Below are 23,020 nucleotides of genomic sequence, written 5' to 3'. Positions count from 1 at the left end.
AATTTTCATTTCTAACATCTTAAAGTCTGGTATTGAGAAAACTGTCACCTTGAAAAAAAAAAATCTGACCAAGGAAATTTTTCTCTGCTGAGTGGAAAAAAACAACAGAATATAACCTATTTTAAATCTTCACAAGGATACAAACATAAGCACTGCTCACAATTACATTCCTCTCTAAGCTATAACCAGGGCTAATCGTAGTAACTTACTGTACACGTTAAATATTAGCCTGAGTAACAACTAGCTTCATAACTATAAGACTTCACATTGTATTTTGAATTCAGTAACTTGATATTTGTTAAACAACCATTCAAGTCATCAAAGCCCAAGTGGTATTTAAATACTTCAAAGTAGGTTTAAGAAGTAGCAGAATCAATTAAAACGACTTGCCTGTAAGTATATATAAAGTAATTCATCCCCAGAACTAGAAAGTAGCTCAGGAATATTGGTTTTTGCTTTTTATTTTACCACTATGTAATACTCCTGCAATGGCAGAAAAGGAAACTCATTGTCTGGGATTAAGACACTATGGTTTCAAGTCAATCTTGGGGCTATTCTAGGAAGATGACAACTGTATCAAATTAGCAGTTGTAGTTTTGTAACACTACTTAAATCAAGTGGCTTGTTTTGCTTAGAAGTAAAATCCCTGGTGCCCTGAGAAGATGAGACAATGGATAGTTAAATGGCTAGCTGACTCTCCAATCAGGTTTTTCTTTATTGTTTTAAGAGTTGACTAGTCCCAAAGATTTATGGTATTCTAGGTGATATAAGATTAAAAATTCAATGACATAGCTACATGTAATATGTAAAGAAGGCATCTTAATTTCAGAATGAAAGAACTAGTAAGAAAGCAAAAAAATCTGAAAAACTGAGTTGTAATTTCTAGAAATAACTTATTTACAACATTGATAATTAATGACCCTAAGAATCATGATTTCATCATGATGCTCTACCAGTCTCTCTTTTCCCTACTGCTAATTTTAGGACCTACCACCTTATCTCAAGTGGAACAAGCGTGAAGTTCTATGTCAGACTAGCAGAGGTCATAGACAGCTTTAGTAATACCGATATTTTGGACCTTAAAAATTTTAATACTGAAATTTGCTTATTAATTTATTACATTCTTACTGAATGCCTCCTATGTACCAGGCATTGTGCTTAGAAGCTAAGAAACAGTAAAAATTACCCTAAATACCTTTAACCTGAAATTCGAGTGAACAATCTTGTGAAACTGGGAAAAGGAGTGGAGGCTGAGATGTGGGGGGAGCATCTTCATGTGGAAATGTCATCTAAAAGAGGAGTTAATCCCATGAGATTTAAAAAATATTTTAGCAGGTATATTTTGTCAAGTATGACAAAATGATACATAAACCAGGAATAAAAGCTATTTTTCAAGTTGCATATAATAGCTGGTCTTCTTAAGATTGATAGCCCTGCTGAAGACGAGAGGGAGTTTATGATTCTTCCTAGAACTGCAGCTTACTAAGTGAAAAGACAGATACCTCAAGAATCTCAAACAAAAATAAACGAGTTTACAAGCTGGTCTACTAGAACTTGCTATTTCAACAAGGCAGCCAAATGAGGTAAAGAGACTAAAATACTCTCTTTAAACTATGATGCAGTTGATCACAATGGTCAAACCAGTTTTCCTGTTACAGATGAACTGAGCATCTTAAGATTTGTTTTACTGGTCATGTGGATACTCATTTAAGACTTTCAAAACAGCCATCTTACTTGAAAAGCAAGAGCATTCAAGGAGCCATGTCCAAATGTCGTCTTGTGGGTCTAAATGTTTACCTCCATCCACTGTCCTCCACAAGGTCCTCTCCTACTCTTTTTTCATAATTTTTAGGCATGGCCAACTAGAATACATGACGAGAGGAAAGTAAAAGTATATGGTATATAAAAGAATATTCAAGAGACTTTCTTCATAACCCACCTTGTGTATAACATCATACTAGGCACTTCTTTCCTGCTAATAGTTCTCCAACTGTAGGTGCTCCGAAAATCATCATCAATTCGATAAAAGAATCGATGAGTATGCACTAAAAAAAGATTCCAGTGTCTCAGTATCACTACTAGGTCAGGCTCACATGTGGTTCTGGATTAAGTTAAAACCTAAAGTTAAAACTAACTTCTTGGGCTTCCCTGGTGGCACAGTGATTGAGAGTCCGCCTGCCGATGCAGGGGACATGGGTTCGTGCCCCGGTCCGGGAAGATCCCACATGCCGCGAAGCCGCTGGGCCCGTGACCCATGGCCGCTGAGCCTGCGCGTCCGGAGCCTGTGCTCTGCAACGGGAGAGGCCACAACGGAGAGAAGCCCGCGTACCGCAAAAAAAAAAAAAACAAAAACAAAACTAACTTCCTGTCTCTCCCAAACCCAATCTTGGTTGAGTTAGTTTACAGGACTTTCTCTCTGATAAAGACCTTACACCACCTTTTTATAACCTGTGTATTACTAAGTCAATAACCTGGAATACTCAGAAGGAAATGGACTAAAGTCACACAGAACGTTTCCCTCAGCCTCTTTATCTGTAAGGATAGCAAAATCTGTTTATTATTCACTGGACTTCTGTTGCCTAAATGATAGGCAACAGAAGGGGGGGCTTCTGAAGCCTCCCCATCAACTGCTCTGAGCATGCACTATGTCAATCTTACATATACATTGTTTTAAAACACATATGTATTGGGAATTCCCTGGCAGTCCAGTGGTTAAGACTCCAAGCTTCCACCACAGGGGGCACAGGCTGGATCCCTGGTGGGGGAACTAAGATCCTGCAAGCCACGTGGTACGGCCAAAAAACAATAAATTAACTAAAAAACATAATAAAATACACATGTATTCACATATATTATTGCCTTTAACTATCATAGTAAGTAGATACATAAGATTGTAGGCTGCATGAGGACAGAGGTTTTTTTCTGTTTTGTTCCGTGCTACTGTCCCAATACCTGTAACAGGGTTTGACACATAGTAGAGCCTTAATAAATATTAGCTTATTGAATACACAGATTAATGAATAACTATGAGATTCATGGGCAAGTATAACGTACATTTTTTTTTCTGCATGAGAAAACTTTAATACCAATCAAAGGGATTAAGAGACTGCCCAAGATCACATGGCTAAGAAAAGGCAATGCATGTAACTGAACGGAGGTTTCTAGGCTCCAAATCCAGTATCCTTTAAGCAACTGTCTCACCTGGGGCATACGTAACCTCTTACAACTTAGAATGCCAGGGGAAATGAAACCAAAGATAAGCACAGCACATCTTCCCGGAAAAAGACTTAGATTAAGTTACTTTAGAAAATTTTTTTTAATATATATTAAAGTAACACCAGTCATGGAGCAGATTTTGGGAATTTACATTAATTTCAAAGATAAAACTTGAATCTATAAACACCTTTGACATTTGCAAACAGCCACGTGGACCCTCACTGCCATCTGAGTGTCCACCTTGTTTCTGCACCATCAGCCCTCCAGGCACTTACATGGTAAAGTTAGAGAAGCAGCTCAGCAGAAAGCAAATACCAAAGCTCCCACAGTCCCAACACACCTGGGGCTTAGAGTCAACTCTGATTCCTCCACAAAGCTAGGAGGGACAGACTGTTGCTAATTTATACGCAGCTGCCTCCAATGCCCACCATCTTTATTTCTCTCTCCCTGGCAGTTCACGCAGCCTTGGTCTTCCTCCTTCTTTCAGCAGACAGGACCATAAGCTCACCTTTCACTGCTCTAGACCAGCATTCTTTGAACTGGGATGTGTCTGAAGCAAAGCCAGCACTTCCCAAGGGATTCACCATCATAGCTATACGTGAGTCAATTTCTAAATCCCCAACTTCCAAATAGTCTCTTGTCTGAAAACTGATCTGCCTGAAACCAAGACTGGGATGGAGGGACATCCATCTCCTGATGAAGGGAAGCTGTCCTTCGTCATCTCCCCTTCGCAAAGCTCCTTCTCCCACTTTACAAAAGCAATGCATCTACATCGCCTTCACCAGATCTTTCTAATCTTCATTACCCCAGGGTGTAAAGAACACAGGGCTCAGGGCAACTAACAAAGGAACAAATTAAAAAGGTGATGCCTGTTGAGGATCAGGTCTCCAGCATTTAGGGAACTCCTTCTCTAAGACAGGTAATTTCCACTTGTTTGTTTTAAACAACCTGAAATATTTAAATAAAAAGAGGCTTATGGCCAAAAGAAATACAAAATACTACCTTTCAATTTATATTCTTTTTTGTTACGTAAGACAGAGTGATCAATAAGACACTTTCATGCATAAAACTATATATTACATTGGGAGACACTGCTTTGGGAAAGATCTCCAGTGTTCTCCTTATTTACTGCAAGTAATAAATCCTTCCTTCTACCAAAACAAACGAACAAACAAAAACACTATATTACATTGGGATAGAAGTCTGTAGGGGAAGGGAAATGGAAATATGAATTTAAGGAGAAAAAGGAAAGATGTAAGACTTTTACTGTTAAGAACTTACTCCTGCGTTGTTTTTTTTTTTGTTTTTTTTTTCGGTACGTGGGTCTCTCACCGTTGTGGCCTCTCCCGTTGCGGAGCACAGGCTCCGGACACGCAGGTTCAGCGGCCATGGCTCACGGGCCTAGCTGCTCCGCGGCATGTGGGATCTTCCTGGACCGGGGCACGAACCCGCGTCCCCTGCATCGGCAGGCGGACTCTCAACCACTGCGCCACCAGGGAAGCCCTACTCCTGCGTTTTTAAAAATGAATGATACTGGGAATTAAATATAGATCCCACTACAGAGTTTTTTAAATGATGTAACAATTTAAAAAGTCAACATTTACAATATGCTGAAAAATGACATCCTTTGCAACTATTTAAACTTAGGATGAAAAGTTTTAGCAATGAACTTAAAAACATGCTTAGGGTACAGGGTTTTACAGAATTTTTAGGCACTACGAGAGCAAAAAAGCTGTAAGAACACTGCTGTAGAACAACCCTTCAGAAAACCCTTACAAGACAAAATATTGAAAAGACAGAGACAGAACAATTTCCCCACCTACCTAGCTTTGAGCGAGGATGGGCTGATGATGGGGTGAGGATTAGCATTCTCTCCACCCTCTTCTTAGTCATAAACACATTTGTTGAACCTGGTTCTGCAGCCAAGTTTCTAAAATTGATGATGAAGTTAGATATCTGATCTTAACTGCGTTGCTGACGGGGATTAGACACTGGCTGAAGAGATGTACCTCACTCCTAAGGAGAACCGCTGGAGTACTTTTCTTTTAGTCTCCAGAAAGACTCATGAGACCATACCATAAAGGCTCACTAATTTTGTATTTATCTTATACGATGACAAATTTCGCCACTGGGGATGGAATACTGAATGCGTCTGACTGGCATTTCATTACTGACATGCATGAGGCAAAGAACTGGAAAGCTCTTACTTATCGTATAGTTAGTATGTTAAACATGGCAAATGTCCTAAGGAGTAATGTCAACAGACACATCTACATACCCTAAGCCCTCAGACTCCACTTTTTCCCTTCTTTCTCAGATTCTGTACTCTCTTCTCCTCTGCCCCTTACCTCTTTTCAGCCACTCCTTTAGGAAGCAGAAAATCGTCTAGATATGATGGATGAGGCCAGCGCTTAATTCGCTGTCTACACTGTTTTAAAAATATTGACTTTCCTGTCCTCAAGCTCTCAGAGAGACAGTGGGGCTATTTAGAGCAGACGTTAGACCTACTCTAAATCTACTCCCATTTAGTGGAAGGAGGTAGTACAGTTTGAGATAAAAGGTGTCTTTAGAATCGGAAAGTCAGCTGAAAACCACAGTCCACCATTTACTAGGTATGTTGCTCAATTTCTCTAAATCTCAAGGCTCGCAAAGTCCTTAAAATGGGGTGCAATGGGGTGCTAAGGATGAGAAATACATCAAGCACTTAGAAATGTACCAGCACATAGTAGGCCTTCAATAATCAACAGTTATGAAATCAGATGTTTAATGGTTTTAATGATTGTTTAAAATAGCCAACAGTTTTCCCTTGACATAATGTCAACTACTGTCATGTTTTTCCATTTCTTTAACCTCTTTGAAAACAAGTGATTTGGAAAATGACTACCTTTCATGTCTAAGTATAGGGTGTGCGTGTATAAAGTACCTGCAGTACTAAAACCGGCAAAAGGACATACACAGGACGACGACTGCACAAATTTCACATATAGCATGGTGGCATATCCTTAACATGTTCTAAGCATTGCTGTGAAACATTTTAAAACATAAGCATGGAATCTATCATCAGTTCTTTTAAAGTCTATCCAAATTTAATTGGTAATCTAACACTTCCCCCTTCAAATTAGAAGAGTTTTTTTTTTTTTTTGGTTGTTTGTAAAATACTTATTATTTTAAGGCTGTAGGGACACTGGTACTCCTAAAATTCTCATTTGTGTATAAATGAGTACAACCTCTAAAGCAATTTGACAATGTGTATCAAGGACTTAAAACGGATCTACATGCTTACTCAGCAGGGAAGGAATACATACTAACCCAAACAAACAGATTTATGTACAAGAGTATTCATTACATCACAACTTAATAATAGTAAAAAATGAAGCCGTTTGATGTCCACTGCAGGGGACTAGATATACAGCCATCATCCCATGGAACATCATGCAGCTTAAAAAACATTAACAATGGGATTAAGTGAAAGAAACAAGGTATAAAGCAGTATTTGGCTATGATTCCAAATTTGTATATGTCACTGTGATTCTCAAGCGGGAATAAGAGAAAATTTACAATAGAGAATTGGAATTACACGTAATGATCAAAATCCACAGCTTGAAAGGACACGCTGTTAAGACTTGCTACCCACGTCCTAATTTTAAAAAGAAGTGTGGGATGAGTACACTGTTGATTCAGACCCTTTTTATGAATGGCGGAGAGAGGAAAGTGGATAATAAAGCTAACATGTCTGCAACTGGTATTCAGCCTCTTTAAACTTTCAGTTTAATGAAACTTTTGGGTGACTTTTACACCACACACACCAATGTTCACTACCTAGCTAGTAAGTTTTGGGGGAGTGTGCAGAGATGAGAGACGGTAGGAAAAGGTGAGGACTCACATAACCTTCCAATATGCACAATTTTACACGGTGTAAGAGTAAATGAAACACTGTCAGCACGCGCACACACACACACACACACACACACTCTCTCTCTCTCTCTCTCTGATTCTGATCTATAGACGCATATTTAAAGCACGCCCACTCTAAGCAGAAATGCCTCAACACACCACCTGACCCTCCCTGAACTCACGTGCATTTCATTACTACTTTTAAAACTCTTAGTTTAGTCCCAAAGCCCACCACTACCACCACCAATCAAACAAGGCTAACACGCATAACAAGACTGTTTTTCAGCGTTCATGAACTTTCCTGCCTTTATTTTTCACATCAGTACTTCAAATGTCTGATCTAACCCCACAGAAAAGAACGGGAACAAAAATGCCTTTGGACGTTTATACGTCTCATGTTACTCACTCCTGTACTCCAGAAAAGGAGTAACCCAAGTCCTTGTGACTTGAAATGACATCTTTCTGCTCAGTGCTGTTCTGACTTGGCCTGTGTGACCACAGCTCTATCTGCTTGCCCGCCAGCCTGCACCCAGGTGCTTCTGGCAGCCCCACAGCAGAAGCAAGCCTGTTTCTGCAAACAGTCTGAAATCGCACGAAGCCAACATCAACTGAAGTTATTACCAAAACACAAAGGACAAAACACACCTAAACTGCCACCTTACACGTCAGAACTCTCAAACTGAAAGGTATCTATTGCTTGACAGTATGCACATCCATCTACTCGATTGCAGATGTCAACCTGAAGAACAAACAGCTGGGAGACGTTTGGTTGGTTTCTGGTTGTCAATTTCAGGAAACACAAGCATTTCTTAGTTCCGAGCTCACGTTCCAAGTCAATACAGGTTTTGGTGTATTTTCAATTTCTTTCCAGGCTAGAAAGGCGCTAAGCTAATAATTAACCTTAAGCATACCATCACCTCTGCTAAAAACATTTTCTACACACAGCCCTAAATTACTTTCTCTTCAGTTAAACAAAACAGACAAGCTGTAATAAAACGTCTCCGAGAAATGTGATCCCTTCCATTGGTCACCCAGGAGCCTTTCCCCTAAAATCTGTTCCTTCTTGTGGCGGAGGGGGAGGAGAGTATCCAAAATAAAGGTGCCACCCAAAGCACAATTATTTTGTAAGAAAGTTGCCTAAGATAACTCATACAGGGTTTCCCAGGTTGAGTAATTCTTGCAGGCGGGTGAAGAGAGACAGCTCGCCTCCAAGATTATTATCTGCAGAGGCTTCCCTTATGTTGAATTTTTTTTTTTCGCGTCCTTTTAAATTATACTACTAGGGCTCTGATTTTCACACCTCTAGCTGCTGCTGTGGGGAGTTGAGAGCGACGCGCCAGGGCTGCGGCAGCCGCTCGAGCCAAGTCCAACGCTGGGGGGCGGGCAGCCCACTCCCCACAGGGTCCCACCCTCCCGGGCACACGCGTGCAGAGACGCGCCGAGGCTGCGGTCCGCGGGCGGGGACTCACCGCTGTCCAGCCGCGCGATCTGGGGCAGTCGGTAAGTGCTGACCAGCAGGTCCAGCGGAACGGCCACGGAGCTCCACTTCACATCCTTGAGGCTGCAGCCCAGCGAGGGCGCCGGGTCCATCTTCCCCGCCTCCTTCGGCCCCGCGCTCCCGCCGCCGCCGCCGCCGCCGCCGCCTGCACCACCCGCGCCTCGGCGGCCGCCGCTGCTCGCACTTGCGGTCTGGGGCGCGCGGAAGGCGCCGGGCACTCTGGCCGCGGGCAGCCCGGGGGCGCGGCGGCGGGGAGGGAGGGGGCCCGCGGCCGGCTCAGCTGCCGCTGCGGGACATGGCCGGGCGCCCCGCGTGCCCTCAAGCCCGGAGAGGACTCGCAGCAAGCCGGCGGCGGCGGGCGGCGGCGGCCGGGGTGTATGCGGCGGCTCCCGCTCCGCCTCCTCCTCTGGCCCCGGGTGTGCAGCTGCGGCGGCCGCCCGCTCGCCTCCTCCTTCTTTTACCCCTCCTTCCCTCCGCCTGGAGCGTGTGAGGAGGAGCCGCGGGTCTGAGAAACGCCATAGCAGCGTTCCCAGCACTGACTAATCAACAAGGTGCGAGCGACGCCTGCGCAGCTCGGGGAGACACCGCCCCCGCCTCCGCCCCCGCCTCCCCTGCACCACCCGCCCAGCCCCGCTCCGCCCCGCCTCCCTCTCGGCCTCCTCCCGCTGTAGCCCGGCTGGCTCCGTTCGCCGTTGGCTCCCGGGTCTGGCCGCGGCTTAGGCGGCTCGGCGCGCTCTCCAAGCCTTAGCTCTCGCTCCCCCATCCGACCGTTCGGGGGCCCTGCAACCTCGCCCGGGCGCCACCGCGCGCCCGCACTCCTTCGCTACCCAGGGCCTGCCCCAAGGGCGCCCTGGAGGAACGCAGCGAGCTCAGGAATCTTTCTCAGTCTTCATGTCGGGCACCCTTCCGTCTACCCCGACCCTGTTAGCACTGGAGTTGCTACTACAGGACACAAAAAAGACCTGTTTGGTGCCCACCTCCTGAGAGTTCCACAGACAAACGAAGCTGGGAAAGGCAGGCGGGGACCATCCCCTGCCGTGTCCCCCGCCAGCCCTACAATTCTCCAGAAACGCAGCTGGTAGTTACCCCCAGCAGTCTAGACTTTGGCTGCTAGGCAGAATGGAAAAGGCCGAAGCACCGAGAAGCAGAAAGGTAATGAATGATGAGTACCCACGCAGGGGCAGGTGACTGTCGGTTTAGTACCTTCGTTGTATGGACAAACTGCTGGAGACCGCAGAGGATGAGGCTAACAACAGCTGTGGACACGCCAAGGGTTACTGGCAGACGACTGGGACCAGATGTTTTCACATGCTTTTATCACTCATTTCTCTCCCAAGCTTAAAGGTTGGAATAGTTCCCGTTTTCTAGATACGCGTACCAGGACATTAGATAGCTTGGCAAGATTACACTCTTGTAGATAGCCTTGCCGAGATACAACCCCACAGTCTGCCTTCCGTGACAAACACTCTTGTTTTCCCCGATATTGAGTATGGCCTGCTTACTGCAGACAGAGCTCAGAATGTAAAGGTGGCTGTAAGATTCCTGCTTCTTCAGGCACATCCTGACATTTATGTGCTAATCTTTTTTTTTTTAGCGTTATTTTACACCGGCATAGGTGAATGATGGCCAGGTGAAAGGGTTACATATCAGTTCTTTATATTTTTCAATATGTATTCAGTGTTCAGTGCATGTAAGACAAAACAGCACCTGCTTCGCCCGCCCAAGGGGACTTGAAAACATCCGCTGCCTTTCAGTGGGCTGGCTTAGTTCTGTGCCAATGAATAAACCTCTCCATAGCAATTAAAGAAAAACACGGAGATTCTTCTACTCCCACTTTCCCTGTCCTCTCACTTTGAAATACTGGCGATAATTTTCACAAAAGTCTTCTGCTGAAAGTTTTGACCTTTCTGTCACTGATGTTAAGTTTTTGGAAAAGTCTTGAAAAAAAAGTGGGAAAGATTTTAGTGTCGGTTTTACTCAGAATCACAGGTCCATAAAGTTCTAAGTTTTGCCCACAGAAAGAAGAATTTTTGAAAACTTAAAGGAGCTAAGTGCCAGCTAATTTTTTTTCTATCTAAATATTTAATCATTTCTGGAAATAAAGCTGAGTTCAAAAATGATATAAGAAACATTTAAGAATGGATAGGGTCAGGGGTCCTTCAACCAGTTTGTAGATCCTAAAACCATATATGGTAGATTGATTTTAAAAAATAACTTTCTGCGACTATTATATCCTCTTTAAAAGCTTCAGGAAATAGAAGTAGTTCCTTCCCATGAAAGGATTGGAGACTTGTGACCGAAAGACAAGATAAAAAGTAAAAAGATTAATGCAATCAGCTTTTTTTTTAATCAATAAAGAACTTAGATTTGCTCTTAATGCTGGCCTTGCAGAAGAGTTTTCATTTCAACCTTGAGTATTAGAGGGAAGAAATTTTAATGAGCTACAAATTCTTATGTAAGTCTCCTGTCGTGGCAGAACTCTTTCAGAAAGATCTTATTTGTGAGACAGAGAGAGTTTTGGTTAAACTCTACGGAAAATAAATCAGCTGAGAAGGGTAATCTTTCAGTCTGGCTGACCTACACTTCCAAACATGATATGAGGAGGCGTGTTTCTTAAGATTGTTGGGCCGATATAAACCACGTACATAAAAGCATAACAGCTGGGTACAGGGGCAAAACTTATGAGATTTTGCAGTTTATGAAAAAGAAACATCCAAGAAAAATTTTCTGTAGAGCAGAATTCAATGTGCTGTTCCCTGGTTCCTGCCAAATACCTTTTTAAATTGACGTTTGTGGGAGGCAGCATTTTATGGTGATTAAAAATATTGACTCCAGCGCCAGATGGCGTGGGTTTCATTAGTGACTCTGCTCCTATTCAGGATCTTGGGCAACTTGCTATTTCCTCCTCTGAAAAATGGGGATAATCGCTATAGACTGAATGTTTGTGCTCCCCCAAAATTCGTATGTTGAAACCTAATCCCCAGGTGGTGCCTTTGGGAGGTGATTAGGTCTTGAACAAGAAAACAGGCCCTCACCCGACTCAGAATCTACCAGCGCCTTGATCTTGGACTTCCCAGCCTCCAGCCCTGTGAAAAATAAATTTCTGTTGTTTATAAGCCCACTAGTCTATGATATTCTGTTATAGCAGCCTAGATAGACTAAGATAACAATAAGAGTTCTCATCTCATAGGATTGATATGAAAATGTAATCCTTTAATATATGTTAAGCAATTAGAATAGGGCCTGACACATAGGAGGGGCTATGGAAGCATTTGCTGTTGTTATTAAAAGAAGTATTGGTTTTGAAGGGCAAAATTTAAAAAAGAAATGAAGAGGCAAATGGAGCGGTGAGGAAATGATTTGATTTTGGAAGAACAGTTACATCTGGCAAAGAGTAGAGAGCATCATTCCTCAAACAGGAAACCCAGGTGCCTGCTCCCAGCTGTGGGACCTGAGTCCCTAAATCTAGAGTCTATGGGGTTATTCTACACTAATTTCACAGTAAGCCAGCCCTGCTACCCAGCAGATCCAGGCAGTGGCCATGATGACCCTTCATATGCTGATCTAATGATGCTGATAAGCCCGGGAGTGAATCAGGCATATGATACTATAGGACTCCTAGGAGGGACATTTCACGACTTCCTAACTGTGAAACTTCTGTTTATACATACATATCTCGTTAATTCTCTGCATTATCAGCTTTGCAAGAAAAAAACATTACATGTTGGTTTTCCCCGTATCGGAATGTCCTGGGTCACATAATATGCTAGTGGTCAAGTGTGATATCGAAGTTCACAGCCCCGGTGGTTTTCTAGGTCTCTAAGCTCTTTTCCCTTTCAAGAGGTGGTCCTCTTGGCTTGGAATGCCTTTCTTCCTTTCTCTTCCGTGAAATCCTGTCTCCCGCAAAGAGTGACCACTCCTTTCCCTGTGTCACCATGGTACCTGGCAATACCCCCAACCCTTTTAATTGTGAGAGTTGCTCTATGATTTATTATCTGTTTTTATGTTGGCTTTCCCTACTAGACCACAATTAGCCATGGCCACTAAAAGTGTGTTTTATTCACCTTTGTTTCTCCAGCTCTCGTTACCATGCCTGGCACATGGAAAGTGCTCATTTAATGTTGAACTGAATAATCAATAGGCCGAGTCATCCTCACACTCTGTATTAGTTAGCAGGACACTGCATCTCTGGATTTTAAATGATAAATGTTCATCAGGTCTAGAAATTTTCAAGGTTCTAGTTCCATACAACAATGGTTACTATTAGATTGGCCCCCAATTCTTTTCATTCATCTGAAAATGTAAATTTTATTTATTAAAATCAAGTTCTGCAATTTTGTCACTGAACTAGAAATGTACCTCTAGACCATCAGTTACAACACATTAAAACTGTTAGCATATTGTTAGTTTATTGTTTGTTAGCTTATTTGTGGTCTCCTTTGCCAGGACTTTACTGTCAGAAAGCCTCGCTTTATTACATTTGCATCCCCAGCACTTGTCACATAGTAAGTTCTCTATATAGGTAAATTGATCAACCTATCTATCCATCTATCTCTCTTTCATCTGTCTATCTATCTATTTATCTATCAAGAGAATGTATAAATGAGTAAACAAAATACCATAAAGAAGCATATCCCATATGGGTACTTTCAGGAAGGATTTTAAAACATATTCAGAATTTTACTTTGTCATCTCTTCCTTTCCTGCTTTTGATACAGGATGTGCCTTTCTTAAGTAGATCATTGAATAATACGTATATTACAGTGTCAAAGTAGGAATATTAAGGGAAAATATCCATATTAAGGAAAAACATTCCAAGTTGCAAGTTGGATTTTGTGGGCATGTTTGCTTTTTGAAACCATATACAACATAGCCCCATTTAAAAATACGTATCGCGTTGCAACCCAGAATACACATATTATCAAAACAAAAGTTTTCCAAAATAATACTTTTTTGTGTACTTCTAATGTGTACCGAATCCTGATCTTTTAATCTATTCTTTACTGTTTAATTTTTTCAACATCAGTCATGATCCACTAATTTTATTTCACAGTCCATAACACAAGCTACAGTGTTAAAACCACCATTTTAAATAATAGTTCTTTTTGTGCATTGTTTATAATTTAGCAAAGCAGGGAACATTATGGCTGAAGTTGTAGGAGCTTCTAAAATTCAACACTAATCAGAAATATAAAGAGCAACTGATAATTTAATTACTGTATTTACCAAAATCATCATTGTACATGTGTGTGCATGTGTGTAACTTTATAGGTTATAGGTTTGGGCTTATGAAGAAGCAAGCTCTTTGTAGATGGTGTTTTTCCTCCCAAACAAGCACAAGACGTCAGTCTGAGAAGCTGCTGGTGATGAGTAGTGGTCCTGACTCCCGTGTGCTTTTATAAATTATGTGAAAGGCTTTCCAAAGGAGTAGTTAAGTGATTCATAGTTTAGCTATCCAATTCTGCAGTTTCAAGAAGTACTTTACTAAAATAAAGCACAATTACTACCTAATCACTAATTATTTATTTTTCATATATTAATAAATTGTTTTGAATCATACATTTAACATATTAGTTAAAGAAATAGATAGCTTAATTGGCTATATCACTTAAGAAGTAGATAAGCTAAGATTCTTTCCACCTAGAAAATTGTATGGTTCATGATATAATTTATATTTTCTTAATAAATGTATTTAATGTGACAAAGCACAGGTAGAAAACCTTTCATTTTATTTTTATTAGTGCCCAAATAATAATTATTAGTAAATATTTCTTAGTGCCAGAAATCTTCACAGGATGTATACAGCTTTGTTGTTGGTGTTCTGATGATTTGAAGCTTCAAAGGAGTTTTAGTGTCAGAGGCAGTTCCATTTTTAAGCCTCTCCCTTGAAAGATAATGAAATTTTAGCTCCCTGCTGACAAATCCCCTAAAGAAAATCCATCATATGTTTCCACCCCTCTTTTGAAGTAACCAGTGAAAAGAGAAAGACAGGGAAAGTGGGGTTATGCTGGACACCTCTCCTGGACACCCGACCACCCTGGTCCAAACTGGATGCATCTTTCTTCCCTGACTGCTCTCATACTCAGGTTCCTGGTTTATGAAGGCTGGAGTGTCACCTTCACTTACGTAGAATTGCTTGAGATCATGCTTAACTTCTCTAGTAGATTTTCTACTCATTCCCAAACCCACTTCTTGAAGAGTTTATGCCTTTCCCTCACCTCAGAAACAAATTTAAAATTCTCCAAAATGGTGTTTAAATGTCTATTTTATAAAATTTTTAAAATATAGAAAATCCCCGCAAAGAAAAAATACAACCTATAATCCCATCACCCTGCTAACAATTTATCACTCTTCGTATTGGTGCATATTCTTCTATTTATAGTATATATGTATGTGTGTGTATCTGTTTAATTTGGATCAACCTATAATTTTGTAGTCTGCCTTTCTCACTCATTTTACCATGTTGATATGTATTCCAAAATGTGATTTTTAAATTAACGACTGTATAGTATTCCACATAAGAAACATGCTTAGAGAGTTGGATAGTTTATCCAACTCTTTATGATTTGGCATTTTTATTGTTTGTAATTTTTATATTATTAATAACATCCTCATGACTATCCTTATAGGTAAATCTTTGGGCATATTCATGATTTTCCTCCTTAATATAAATTCCTATAAGGGAGAATTGTTGTATTAGAAAGTGTAAACTTATTTTTTAAGGCTTTTGATACATATTGCCAATTTACTTTCCCAAAATGTAAGAATTTTCACTTCCACAACTTGGATACTGAAGATTCCACATTATCTTTTCCTTTTAAAACTCTTTTTCCTTTAGAATTTTTAAAGGCAAAAGTTTTTAAAAGTATTTGAACAAGTACTAAGAAGTAACAAAAATAGAGTGTAGTTAGCAATTACTACATGTGATTCTATGAGTGGGCCAGAATATTTAATAGTAGATGCAAGACCCTGGATAAAACATTCTTCCTAAATTTAGTAAGAACACCTGTAACTAGAAGAATAAGAAAAAATTTTGAAGATATTTGGGGAGGTCAAATTTAACAAGAAAATTACCAGACAAAATACTGAAGTACAGTAAAAGTCCATCAAATGTCAAAATAAGAACTAGTAGGCAAATATTTATGTATATAACTATGAAGATAATGCTTTTCATGCTTCTGTTCAAGACCTTCATTTGTATTTTCTGAGCTTATAAATTTTTCCATTTCTTGACTTTATTATTATAGATAAATAAATGCATTTAATTTTTTTAATCCTCACCATTAAATCTATAGAGGGATAAACATATCTAGCTTAAGTTGATCTACCCTTGAAATCACACTACATTTGAATAAGCACTAGGGATTCATGAGGGGGAAGACCACTGAGTTCCACTTGGCTCTATACTATTCAAGCTAATGTAGTGGAAGATGGTCTCATTAGAATGATTGTGCAGACTCTCTGTAGGTCTCCTCAGAGGTTCTGACCCTGTAGTTGTAAAAAACATCTCTGCTTTTCTTCTCAAACTCTCATTGAAATTATATTTTGAAATGTATTCATCTTGCATTATTTTTGTAACTCAGATGATTAAAACACCTTTTTTTCCCACTACTTCGTTTGTAACAAGTTAAAGTCTTACCTGCTATTTTCAAATATTTTATCATTCTATATCATCTATTCTCTGGAGTTTCTTTTTTCTACCTTACCACGTGCTTCAGAGTCACACCTGAACACCTGAAAGTCACAGTCTTTTCCAAGGATTCAAGTCATTTGTCACACTTTGGAATTGATATAAATGGAAATGAATTCACTAAAAAGAAGAAGAAGAGGAAGAGAAGAAGGACAAACATAGGCAATGTTAATATTAACTTTGCTCTTTATATATGCTAGTATTATAAATGCTTTGTATTTACCATTTAAAAAAGGTTAAAGATGTCAGTTTGAAAATATTGACTATGTTCCTGTTTATCTATTACATGTCTAACTTACCAGGAGTTTAGCAGGAGAAAAAGAAAATATTCATAATAATTAGGAACAGCAGCCAAATCTATTCTATTGCTGATATGTTTATTATGGTAACTAATACCCTTTCAAAAGAGCACCATACTATAGTCTGTCCATTTTTCCATTCATTAAAATTTTAAATGTACTTTGATTGAATTGCTACATAAATGTTCATAGCTCATCTCCCACTCTTCACCTATCTATCTATCCATCCACTCATTCAATAAATATTTATTGAATACTTATATGCCAGGCACAAGCCAATAGGGATGCAAAGATAGTTCTTGTTCTCAAGTGTCTTAATCTAGTAAGAGAGCCAGAAACACAGGAAATAAAGGTAATTACAATCCAGTGTGGTAGGGATTAGAGATGTGTAGTGATATTTTGAGACTATGAAGGGAGTCTCTTACGTGGCAAGGAATTGGATGAGAAAATCATAGACTTCTTCGAGGAGATGACCGACTAGTGAAGCATGCAGCAGAACAAATTAGCCAAGTCAAGACAAGACAGAGGGAGAGACTAGGAAGTGAACCCTAGAGAAAAGGAGCCGAGTCAGTAATAGCATGGAAGCGAGAAGCAGCATATTGCATGGGAAGAACTATAATTAGTGTGATTTTGCTGTATCTTGAGATTTGAAGGAAGGAGTGGCTGAGATGAAACTGGAGAGTTAGATAGGATTCAGATCATGGAGACATTTGTCTGTCCTGTGAAGGAACTTGAACTTTATCATAAAGGACCTGTAGTAGGTGACCTATGGTGTTCGTTATGGGAGCTACTGCGAGGTCTTAGGCACCGAATTTGTTAACCAGCTTTGAATTTTTGAAAAGAGTGTTTTGGAAAGTGTGTACAAGATGGATTCAAAGAAAGAAATAGAAGACACATAGGAGACAGTAGAAGACGCTGGTGATGGTTGATCAAGGGTTGAAACAGGACAGTCTATTCTAGACATGAAAATAAGGGAACAGATATAGGATATTTATTAAGGAGGTAATATCCTCAGAACCTGTTTATTAATTCACTTCATGGGATAAAACAGCTCTCCCAAAATGATCATGAATCCCAAGCAGGTCTGTGTAGAACCCAGTATGGGTAGGACATTGTGCACAAGGACAAGGATGAGAACTTTGAAATAAGAATAACATGGAACTATCAAGTCAATCCATTATGGATCAGACTGGAGATAAAGTCACTTTGAAAAGATAGGACAACCCCCAGGTCAAAATGAGTCTTTGTTGACAGTATCAATACTTAACAGACTCTAGTGGCATAGTTTACCTCAGGCTGATTCTATTAAACTGACTGTGTTCTGACGACATGCCTGCCTAGCCATGAGAATTCCTTGTGGATTTCTTGCATGAGGCCCTGGAAATGATGATTCCTTTAACAGTTTCAGGAAGGAAGAGACTAGTGAATATGTCGGAAGATGAGAGAATAGGTTCAATTCTGGACACGTTCAATTTGGGTCACCTGTAAAATATCCAGATGTGACGTAGACAATTGGAAACAGGGAGCTGGAGTTGGGAAAGAAATTAAGGACGAAGATGCATATTTGGCAGCCGCAGTCATGTGAATGGATAAAATTTCCCAAAGGACATAGATGCAAAGAGAAGTGGGACAATGACAGAATCTTGAGGGCTTCCTACAACAGAGGCAGACCCAGCAAAAGATACTGAGAAAGGTCAGAGAAATAGGAAGAGAATGATAATTTTTGAGTCTTTTCCTTTTCCTTCCCTTAACTTCCTACATGAAACTATCTCTTGGTCAGAACCAATTTTGTCCTTCTCTATAGTATTTTGGGTAACTATGACCACAGTTGTAACATACCATGGTTATATGTGTGCTTTTCTTAAACTCCTTATTAAATAGTAAACTTCTTGATTGGCACTATCAAGATTTTCCTGACTCTGGAATTAACAATTTAGCCTGCCACAGTTTCACGGATCCTGGCAGAAGACAGGAGACTCCCAGATCAGAGATAAAGAATTTATTACTCTTAGCTCATCAGGCAGCATGAACTTCATGTTCACATCAGTTCTCCTTGTCCCCCAAGTCCCGTGGCGTGACTCAGAATGCCCAGGTGGATGCTGCATGCCCAGTGAGTTTGTGTTACAGCTAAGACACCCTGAGAACCAAATCTTTAACAGGCAAACCTGACCTAACTTTTCTTCAGAAGGAGATGTTACTTTTATTACTGGACTTTACAGAAACTGGCCTCTGCTCCAAAGGGAGACATTGCCTCTACCTTCTAAGACCATTCGCTATACATACATCCTTGAAAGGATGCTCCAGAACAAAAGCTATCAATGCCTCTGCTCAAAAGATGTGCAGAAACACTGGAGACCCGTGAAGATTTGTCTGCCTTTAGGCACACTTAATTTCTCCCATATTTTCAGGTTCATATTGCATCTCCCAGGTTAGTGCCTTGCATATGACAGGTACTAATAAATATTTGTTGAAATATGATTTAGAAGTAACATCAACAACAGAGATAATTTAGCAGACTTCTCCCTAGAATTGTTTATAATAGGCTGGTATACAAACTCCTTTTAACTGCTGCTGTATGCTATTTAGAGAAACGGCTCAGTTATAACTGTAACCTCCTTGAGAACAACAATGTGTATTCATCGTTTTTGCTTCCAGAGTCTTAAACAGAGTCTGGAACATAATAATAGACAAAGATTCGTTAAGTAAATAGAAATACATGGAGGATCACATAACGCAAATGATGCAGAATTACTAAGTACATTGCCCTTCTTCGGCCCTCCACCGCTCCTTGGTAACAATATAATCGGTTTTGTACTCTCCAAACCATCTGAAGAAAGGAAGATGAGAACACCCATTCCTGCTAAACTCTAGTAACTTGGTGGATTTCTCCTACACAAAGCATTTTTTTTAAACATCAAGAGCAGTTTGGATGTCAAGGATATGATGAAATGGGCTTTTTCATCTCTTGGTGGTGGAAATGTAAATTGGTGTATATTTATGCATTTGGCTATTTTCAATGAGGCTTTAAATGCCTACTTGCCAATTAAATTTGGAGAAACTGCCCTAAGTAAATTAACCTAACTACAGAAAGGAAGTTTTGTGTTTTTTGTTTTTTGGGGTTTTTTTTTGCGGTACGCGGGCCTCTCACTGTTGTGGCCTCTCCCGTTGCGGAGCACAGGCTCCGGATGCGCAGACTCAGCGGCCATGGCTCACGGGCCCAGCTGCTCCGCGGCATGTGGGATCTTCCCGGACCGGGGCACGAACCCGTGTCCCCTACATCGGCAGGCGGACTCTCAACCACTGCGCCACCAGGGAAGCCAGAGAAAGGAAGTTTTATGCACAGATATATTAAACCCAGAAATGTATTTGCAATAGCACAAATTTCAAAAATTTCTGTTAAACTTAAGAAGGAATTCTACCATGAAGTGGTGAATCTCTGTATAGACCATGGAGAGACATTGCCAAGTTTTCTGCCTTGGAGATCTTTAAGAAGAATAAATGATCACCACTCCTAGACAATTTAAATATTGGTGCCATGTCTTTCCCAAGGTCTTTTCCATTTCATTTAGTCTATGTTGTATGATCTATACTTCTCTATAAGGAAAGGTAATAAAGTTTTCAATTGCTCGTTGTATTTACCTGGGGCTTGATCTTTTAGTAGAATCATATTCACTAGAAATCAAACTCTCTGGGGGATGCATAGTCAATATGAAAACATTTTACATTTCTAATAGTGGGGGAAGGTATTGGCTTCCAAATTGTTTCAGGGACTAGAAAGTTGCTTTAAAATTTTTATTTTGATATAGAATCATCCAACATTATTTGTATTGCTCAAAGACATTAGGTCAAATGAGATCTTATCATTTTATGTTCTATTATTCCGCCAAAAAAAGTGTCACAAGGTCAGATGAAATCAGGAAGTGAGAAGCAAAGCACAAGAATACTTGCTTAAGGATTATTTCATGAAAAAAACATAAAACCCTGACGAAATACACTTAGTGCTTTCAGAATTTCGTTAAACTAAGTGTTGCCACTGGGCTTGTACCACGTCAAAAAGCAAATCCCACATCTGGAGGGAAGATGCAATAAGTTAATAAAGCATTTGACCTTCTTGTATTAGTTATAATTCCATCCAGAAAAAGAGTTAATAGGGTTCTTCTTATTAGTAAATCTCATTAATGCCAAGATTTACATTAACATATTTAATTTGCTTTTATTTGAACTACATGATCTTGGGTCTCATTAATACACATGTGAGCTTTGGTGCCCTTGATTTTCAGGGAAACTTTGGTGGGCAGTTTACACCACCTTGCTCAGGATTAAAGAAACACAGAGGAGTGCATTTGGCCAGTTTGGGTTTTTCTGCTTTCTTTACATTTATATGGTTAACATAGACAATGGAAATTGACAAAGGAAATAGGGCTACCATCTTCTGGGGTGAATCCATCTCGAGCTCCCTGGGAAGTAAAGATGACAATATCCTCTTTATTACCTTTCAGACTAAAAAGACAGAGAGGGTGAAACAGGGTAGGAGCTGAGAGAAAACCTGAAAATGGGAAAGCAAGGTAAAGGTGGAACAAAGAAGATGGAGAGCTGTGTGTGCCTGAGGAAAAGCCTATTGGAAATGACGGAGCTATGGAAATGCGCAAGAACTGTATTGCTAGGGGTTACGAGATAAGCAGAAAACCTCAAGGGAAAACAATGAGGGAGGGGGGTTTGTGAGTGGAGGTGAGGGAGGGAAAGAAGAGGGGAAGGGAAATCATAAGATAAAATGAAATTTGTGTTAATAAGTTTTATTTTCCTTTCCTGGCATGAAAGTGGGTACAGGAATGCAAATATTTTCCTATGTCCTGAGAAATCCATTATTGGTTTCTGAGACTTCCTGCCAAATTTATTTCAATCATTTGTAATATATACCAGTGGGGATATTGCTTCAAACATATATAGAAGTAAAGTTAAGCCAACAAATATTCCAATTTATTACTCAGGTACAAACATTTCATGTTTTCCCACTGGTATCAAATGGAAGCTTTTACTGATCCAACAATATGGGCTGCATTGTACAACACCTGACAATACAGTGAGCGATTGGGTTAGCATTTTGTTATAAAACATTAAGGGTTTCCTATGTTACTATAAAAGTCATCTTAAAATCAATCATTCTTCTAGCATTTTTTTTTACAATGGTGAAATTACAGAAATATAGCTTGTTTAGGGTTTGATAAAAACACACCAAACAGCCACCATTTCAATACTATTTCGCCTGAGTAGTCCCTTTGTATCCAAGTAATAGTCCTAATCGGCAATCTACATGTGCCTTTGTATCTCCTTTGGTGCCCTAGAGACACCACACTATTGCCTTAAAACAGTGATTTAAAGCAAGATTTTTATAGTAGCTTAAGAATGGAGCCCTCATTCTTGTTTATTTTTGTTTTCGTTTTTGCTTTGCTTTATGTTTTAGCATAGATTCAAGAAAGCAATGAAAGGTACCTGCAATTAATACAGTAAAGTTGTCATTAAAAGCACTGGTATAGCTGTTAAGTACCTTACTCTACAAAGACAGTGTAAGGTAACTTTAATTCTCAACATGAACAATTTATGACCATTTTAAGAATTATGAGAGTTTTATTTGAATCCCTTGCAAATAACTGTTTAGTAGTAACTTTTGTCATATTTTAGATGACTTGCATCCAGATGGATTGAAACTCCACATTTGTCTCAGAAGAAATACCTGTTTCACGTGAACTGTGGGGAAAGAGCATCTCCTGCCTTTCTTACTTATCTGCAAGACTGAATTGGGTGTGGGTTGGGGTGAGGGACGGTAGGCTGTGGGTCAGGTGTGGGTCAGAGAGCAGACTGGGTGGAAGCAGAATCAATGGCAGTGATCCCAGGGCGATTTGTTTGTACTGTTCCTTGAGTAGGGTGGGTTAAGAGAAAGAAAAATAAGAGGAGTGTATGTATGAGATGGTGCTTTGGTATTTGAAGTGAAAGATAACCTCTGGTTGTCATTTACTCATCAAAATCTGAAATTCCTTTCTTCCTAAGGTGGCTTTGGACTTTCTGGCCTACCTCTTTTTTTACGTGCAGAGCTGGGTGTTCTGGGTAAACCCCCCTAAAAGGCTTGTGGCAGTGACTTGAATAAGGAGGCAAAATATCTCTAGGGAGTTCCTGAGAAACTTGAAGAGGATTTGAGGTTTTTCAGATATCCAGGTGGAAGTGAAATATATTAATATCTGTGTAACTTCATGGGTACATAAACTGGTAAACCTGGGACCTTTGTGTTACAGTTGTGGGGTAGGAGAGAAGGATAGGAGAGAGAATTAAGAAAGAACAAAAGATTCCGTAAGATAACTACGTTTTTACTTCTAAAATTTTATTATGTTTCAAATACATAGAAAATGACGGAGAATGGTATAATGACTA

The 23,020-nt window shown here is 40.1% G+C and overlaps 1 protein-coding gene and 1 long non-coding RNA gene across 2 annotated transcripts in view; both read right to left on the bottom strand.

The window, feature by feature from the left end:
* Positions 1 to 8,761, bottom strand: part of GAREM1 (GRB2 associated regulator of MAPK1 subtype 1) — a 216,774-nt gene extending 208,013 nt beyond the window's left edge. The window contains exon 1 of the mRNA XM_082853645.1: positions 8,580 to 8,761. Coding sequence (XP_082709771.1) covers positions 8,580 to 8,700 — 121 coding nt within the window. The 5' untranslated portion in view covers positions 8,701 to 8,761. The remainder of the gene's footprint in view (positions 1 to 8,579) is intronic.
* LOC309970932 overlaps positions 1 to 23,020 on the bottom strand; it is a 371,169-nt gene that overhangs the window by 332,527 nt on the left and 15,622 nt on the right. The gene's annotated exons all lie outside the window — the stretch shown is intronic.

The sequence above is a fragment of the Leucopleurus acutus genome (assembly GCF_964270905.1).
Source record: "Leucopleurus acutus genome assembly, chromosome: 13".
Taxonomy (NCBI): domain Eukaryota; kingdom Metazoa; phylum Chordata; class Mammalia; order Artiodactyla; family Delphinidae; genus Leucopleurus; species Leucopleurus acutus.
This window is presented reverse-complemented; position numbering and strand designations above follow the sequence as displayed.